Below are 6,569 nucleotides of genomic sequence, written 5' to 3' on the forward strand. Positions count from 1 at the left end.
TAGATGGGAGCATTGGAGCACCTCCACTTTGCAAAACTACCATGGAACCATGAACGTGGTAAAACATTGAGTAGTTTTCAGTAAGTTAGTTATTATATGTTGTTGGAATCTTGAAATGCTGGTGCTTAAATGCAGGTTCTTGATCCCATTGATGGAACTTAAGGTTTTCTAAAAGGAATTGAAGCACTATATGTGGTATTCTTCATGGTTTAAGAACTTTATATTTACTTCATCATAAATTTTGCTTGGTTTCAATTAGTGGAAGCATGTGTCTCTCCCATTATTAATTTTCTAAACATGTGTCATTAAGCTAAATCCTTCCTGGATATATATGTTGTCCTTAGATTGATGTTGTAGGTTCATGCATTGAAAAGCAGAATGATACACTTACTCACATGCTTATGTAGAATTAGCTTTCACATTACGAAGAAAGTGTTTGTAAATCCTGATGGTCACCTTAGAATCACTACAACAAATGTAGATTGTAGCGACTGATGTCAGTGGCAGACAAGGAACCTCAGCTACTACTTGGAAACTCAGTTACTTTAAATGAAATTTATTTAAACTAAATAGTCTGAATTGAAGAGTTTTGAACCCCTCCCAGAAAAGCCCCTCAACTCTTTCTCTCTCTCCCCCATGATCTTTTCCATTTGCTGGATCACTTGATGCCCTAGTTTCTCTATTGAAGTTCATGCGCGGTTCCTTGGCAGTTTTGCGAAGTGGGGGTGCTCCAATGCTCTGATTTGTGGTGAGTTCTCTCGATCTCTTCTATTTTCCAGATTCCTTGATGCCCTAGTTTCTCAATATGTAGCAGGCTAGGAATCAAAAGAGAATGCATCCTTTTCCTCCCCTATCAATGGCTTTCAGGGCATTATCCAGTGTTAAAAGATTTGTACTCATCGCTTGCCTTCTCAACCACAGCACTCAGCACCAATTCCGCAAGGGAAGTACCTCCATCCTTGTCTGAATCTGCAGTACTCTGTCATCATTAATAAACCAAGCAATGGATCATCGTCAGGAAGAGACGACCAAATAGAAACTAAATTATATGAAGAAAACATTGACTACCCAAGCTGATTAGAGCCTGCACTCCAAAATCAGCAATGGTGACTTGCCTCTGGTCGTTCTTCTCAAAGATCCGACCTTTGCTAGATAGGAGGGATTCCTTGACCTAATTAATCACAAAACCAGAGAAAGATCACACCTTTATTGGGTCTATAGCTCTAATTCTATACCATAACTCAAATCTGGGATTGGGAATCCGAGTTACATCAACACAGAGCCAGCAGGTGCACTCCACGACATCAACGGCGGCTTCAAGCTCTCTGTGGAACTGCGCCTTCTCCAGTGAGAATGGGAGGCTCGCCCTGAAAAAGAGAGGGAGAAATTAGTTAATATATGGAAATTGTTCGATGTGAAAAGGAGATGAAGGGACTTTGAGACCTGGTGAGAATAAAGCGCGGCGACAATTGGCCAATGCCAAGGATCCAATCATCGGATGGTTTCTTTTTCTATAAAAACTAGGCTTGAATCCCTGTAATCTTTTGAAAAATCTTCAAAGTAGTGCGAAGAGATGGGAATTCATTTAATTAAATTCTTGAAAAAATAAAAATTTCTGAATTGACTTTCACAATTATACATACAGAGCAAGTGAAATCACAGGTTAGAGGAATAAACATGAAAAAGAAAACTCAATAACTAATATAAAAGCTGCAAATAAAAATAAATCATGAGTAGAAGGAGTTGGAGTTCTTCACTAATTTTCCACTATGGATATAGAAAGACTACTACAAATCAGATGATAATAATATGTTGAACACTAAAATAGAAATGTGCCACCATGTATATGTCAATAACAGCTTTCTTCTCTGATTAACCCGCCTGCCTTTTCCAAAACACAAAATGGACATCCTTCTTCTCAAGCATCTTCTCCACCTCCTCAATTGCCAGTCCTTTTGTTTCAGGCACAAAAACCATGACAAAAAGCAATGCCACAACAGAAATCGTACCAAAAAACAAGAATGTCAGGGAAATCCCAATGGCTTGTGTTAGCGAAAGGAAAGACTGTGCAACAATTAGATTTGAAACCCAATTAGCAGTTGCTGCAATTCCTCCACAGACTCCTCTGAACCTCAAGGAATATATCTCTGAGTTCATAATCCAAGGCGCCGTTCCCATCCCTGGGGAGAAGAATATGATATACAAGGCTAATCCAATCAGAGCTAGCCATCCATGTTTACTTGGACATCCTCTGGTGTACCATAGTCTTCCTTCATTTTGGCATAAGTCTTTTCACTGTGTCATTTGACATCAAAACATGCTCCTGGGAATAACTGCAGCAAATGGTACAACAAAAGCTTTTTATCCATTTCATATGGTAAACTACATATTTGTATCATAAGAAGATGAAGAAAGTTACCTTGTTTGATTTGGAAGCACAAAATCCACAGTCCGGAGAAGAAGCTTTGAGGCATTTTGAGCAATCCCAGTTAGTAGTAGTTGCCAAACGGAAATCTGGGCAGGTATAAGGAGAGAAATGGAATGTTTCCATTGTGCTAACTCTGGGTGGGTGTGATGTACTTGCATAGAAGACAACTGATAAAAACTCAAGTGAAAGAATGAGGCCACATAGACTAATGATCAGAAGCTTCTTCCTCCCTGTTCTGTCTATGAAGTAAATGCTGACAATCGAACCCATTGCATTAAGACCTGAAGTTACAAGTGAGAGAGCAAGTGCTGTTTGGTTTGATGCGAAACCGGCTAACTGAATAATGGTTGGACTGTAGTACATAACTATGTTTATGCCAACAAATTGCTGAAACATCTGAAGACCAACTCCTGCAATGAGTCCTCTCCTTACCGTCTTTGTTTTTAGCAACTTAACAATGTTGATTTTTTCTGATGATCCTTCTTCATTATTGGTTTCTGCTGCAATTGAGTCTTTCAATGCTTGTATTTCTTTATCTGCTTCTTCAGCAGGGTATATTTTTCTCAGTGTTGCCTCAGCTGCTGCTTGTCTTCCCTGAAAATATTTGCAAACAAAAGAATTAATACTTTTGTGCCATAATAGCAATTTTATTTATATTTCAATTTATTAATGTCAAATAAACTACAACCTTCTTGTAAAGCCATTGCGGTGATTCTGGAAGGAAAAACATTAGTATGAACTGCAATAAAGCAGGAACTCCTGCTACCCCAAGCATCCACCTCCAAGTTCCAGGTGCCTGAAATAAAAAAATTAACTGAATTCACAACATGCATGCTTCATAGTGCTTTTATTTTTGATGCCCAATTGATGGAAAACACTTACATGGGTGAATGCTAGGTTGATGAGGCATGACAGAAACTGGCCTCCAGTAAGCATAAAACAATTGATACTGATAAGTGCACCGCGTACTTCAGCCGGAGAAATTTCTGATATGTAGAGCGGGGATGTCATTGATGCTAGCCCAACACCGAGACCAGCAAAAGCACGTCTTACAATAAGTAGTGACGGCCCTGGTGTCCAAGTTAAAATTACAGCACCGAAGAAGTACAAGGCATCTGCTATTAAAATTGAAAATCTTCTTCCGAATCTATCATTGGTCCAGCCTCCAATTGCTGCTCCCAGTATTCCTCCTATAACTGCAGTACTCACGATGATACCCTGTTGCATGTTGTAAACAAATAATTATTATGTGTTTCTCTCAAGAATAAGTTTGTTTTGTTGGTTTAGAAGTAAAAGAGTGGAAATGGAGTAACAATATCTATCTCATAGGAGGAGCATTGGATCCCGATACGATTAAGTTTTTACCTATAAATAAGGGTAACCTTTGTAAGACGAGCCTCTCCACTTCGGAGGACGTAAGCGCGTTATTCTCTTGCTCTCTTCAAGTCTCGTGCGGATTATCTATTTTTCTAACTATTTTATTCTTTTTTTTTTTTTTGATAAATCTCTCTTTACTTTATTTTTTTCTGCTTATATTTTTTTCAAAACCCTAACATAAATAATTTTTTTTATATTAATTCGGCTAAAGACTTATTTAAAGACTTATTCAGATTGCCCACTCAGAAGAAAAAGAAAAAAAATTGAATGATGGACACAGGGAGTGGAAACCTGTAACCATGTTTTCTGATCAACAGATGAGAAATCATCACGGATGTAAAGCAGTGCACCAGAAATCACACCTGGAAGCAAAGAAGAGTGAGAGGAATATATGAATCTAAATCAAATATGCTCAAATTTTAAGATACTGAATTGAGCTTCATTGCTAATGATCATGACCAAGAAAAAGTGTATTAAAAAAAAATAGCAAATCGGATGATGAAGATTGAAATATGGTTGAGATGATTTACCTGTATCATAGCCAAAGAGAAGGCCACCAATTGCAGCAGAAAAAGCAAGTCTAAGAACATAAGGGTTCTTCCAAACAAGTGAAAAACACTCTTTGAGATGATTTTCAGCAACACCAGCATTATCAACGTCCATCTCTTCTGTTCTACCTTTGCTTCTCTTCTCAATTTTTATTGAGCAAATTAAGTCAGAGAGGATAGCTCAAGCAGGCGGGAAAAGGAGGAGTGATTGCTAAATATACTTATAAAATCAATATTAAGTTTATTTTAAATTTAAAGTTTGGCCATATCATTGATCTTGATAACAATCTAATCACAAGATTTGTTATTTGACTAGAATTTGCACGTGTGTGAGAGAGATATACCTATAGTTTAAAAATATAATTTTTTTATTTAAATATTTACATAAGTCTGATATTATAGATTTGTTATTTGACTGGATTGTGCGCACGTGTGTGTGGGCGAGAGAGATATACTTTAGTTTAAAAATATAATATCTTAAAAAAATAGTGGAAATTGCCAAAAAAACCCTACAACTTTGCCAAATTGCCAAACAAACCCCCATAGTTTCGGAATACCCAAAAACCCCTTCCTTTCAACTCCATGATTTTGAAAACCCCCAAAGTCACGTAACGGCATTAAACGGAGTGTATTTAAAATTTTATGGACTGAAACGCTCTTGACGGAAGTCGTGGGTCGCACCCATTTCAGCAGGTGTGAGAGGAAGTGGGTGGGTTTTTTTCTTAGGCATGCAAATTGCTTTGTCTTCTCTCAACTCGCGACTCGAGCTCAACTTGCATGCCTCCAGCTCTTCTCTTCCCACTCGGCACTCTTCCCTTTCCACCGGCGTCTCGAAGAAGAAGTCCCGTCAAGTATTCGACATTTTCGTCACTTTGCAATCTAAGGTATTCATTATGGTTTTTTGTTAACTATTCTGTTACGAAGAGACATTTTTTTCGGTTTTGTTTTGTGGTTTTGTTTTTTGTTGGAAGACATCGAAGCTTTTCGAGGGGATTAATCAGTCTGAGGGTTTTGTTAGTCTCGAGGGAGATGTCTCGGCTAGGGTTTTTTGTTTTGTTTTTACATTTTCGTCTATGTATACGATCGAAATGGTTTTCCGATTGTTGTGCTTTTGTGTAATGTTTATAATCTACGCTTTACCCTTTCAGTTGATATGGTTGCAGTTGTAAAAATGAGGTCTCCGTTTAAACAATGAGCTTTACTGCTTTAAGTTAGTTACGTCTCCGCTTTAATTATTTGTATCTCTGTTAATAGTATCGCCATCGCTAAAAAAATGATATCGGTGTTTAAGAACCGAGTGTTTACCGCTTTAACAAATTACATTTCCGCTTAACAATGTGTCATTATTGTCAGCGAGCTTGTGATTATGGCGGTCGATCTAGTTAATGGGCGATGCTACTTGACACCCGTAGATGGAGACCGTAGGGTGAATTGAAAGTTCACATGATCCCTCGACATCGGGAGATCATCCGAAGAACACCGTTCACGGCATTTCATCGAGTTGGAAGTCGTATACCAAGAGCGGGCCCTTCTTGACTCTCGTTGCGAGATACGATAACCGCACTCAATAAATTCAGGATCGGGAAAGCATGCGACTTTCGAGCTCGAAGATGTGGCAATCGTTCTTGGCTCGCGTTGCGATGGGGAGGCGATCGTGTTTCGTAAGAAGAAAAACACGGTCGACTTTTCGAAGAGAGGTATTTATCGAAGACGTCACGAGAGCACGAGACTCCATCGGGAGCACTCTTCAAACGAACTCGTTGGACGTAGGGAGAAGAGGAGAATTTTTGCCAAACCATCGATGGTGTACTCTCCCGGTACAATCCTCTTCCCAAATACCTCCCGCTCGGTTCCCTAACCGGATCGTTGATTATGTCGATGATCTACCTGGAATGGGGCGCTACGCATGGGCGCAAGCGACGCACAAGTGGCTTATGGAGGACATACCACAAGCCGCTACCCGAGTGCAATCTAGATGCGCGGGAAGAAGACCAACACCGGGTATGTTAAGGGTTGCACGGTAGCGCTTTAACATCCGGGTTTTACTGAGTGGACCGGAACCGAAAGAAAGTCCGTCTAGAAGATCCCAAGGATCGTCGTCTACGGTGAAAATACTTACCGAAGCAAGCTGACCGATAGAGACGAGTTTGTCATCTCGAAGGAAAAGAGGTAATAATTCAAAAATATTTTGTTTAACTGTAGACGTTAACGTTTAA

The 6,569-nt window shown here is 39.2% G+C and overlaps 1 protein-coding gene across 1 annotated transcript; it reads right to left on the bottom strand.

Moving 5' to 3' along the window:
* Positions 1–522: 522 nt before the first annotated feature.
* On the bottom strand, positions 523–4,468 carry LOC120255053 (probable inositol transporter 2). Its single transcript, XM_039262961.1, is given in 8 exon segments — positions 523–2,292; positions 2,294–2,314; positions 2,316–2,333; positions 2,420–3,022; positions 3,117–3,224; positions 3,311–3,646; positions 4,097–4,167; positions 4,336–4,468. Coding segments are annotated over 8 exon segments (1,710 nt in total). The 3' UTR covers positions 523–1,872.
* Positions 4,469–6,569: the final 2,101 nt, after the last annotated feature.

The sequence above is a fragment of the Dioscorea cayenensis genome, unplaced genomic scaffold, assembly GCF_009730915.1.
Source record: "Dioscorea cayenensis subsp. rotundata cultivar TDr96_F1 unplaced genomic scaffold, TDr96_F1_v2_PseudoChromosome.rev07_lg8_w22 25.fasta BLBR01000808.1, whole genome shotgun sequence".
NCBI classification, from domain to species: domain Eukaryota; kingdom Viridiplantae; phylum Streptophyta; class Magnoliopsida; order Dioscoreales; family Dioscoreaceae; genus Dioscorea; species Dioscorea cayenensis.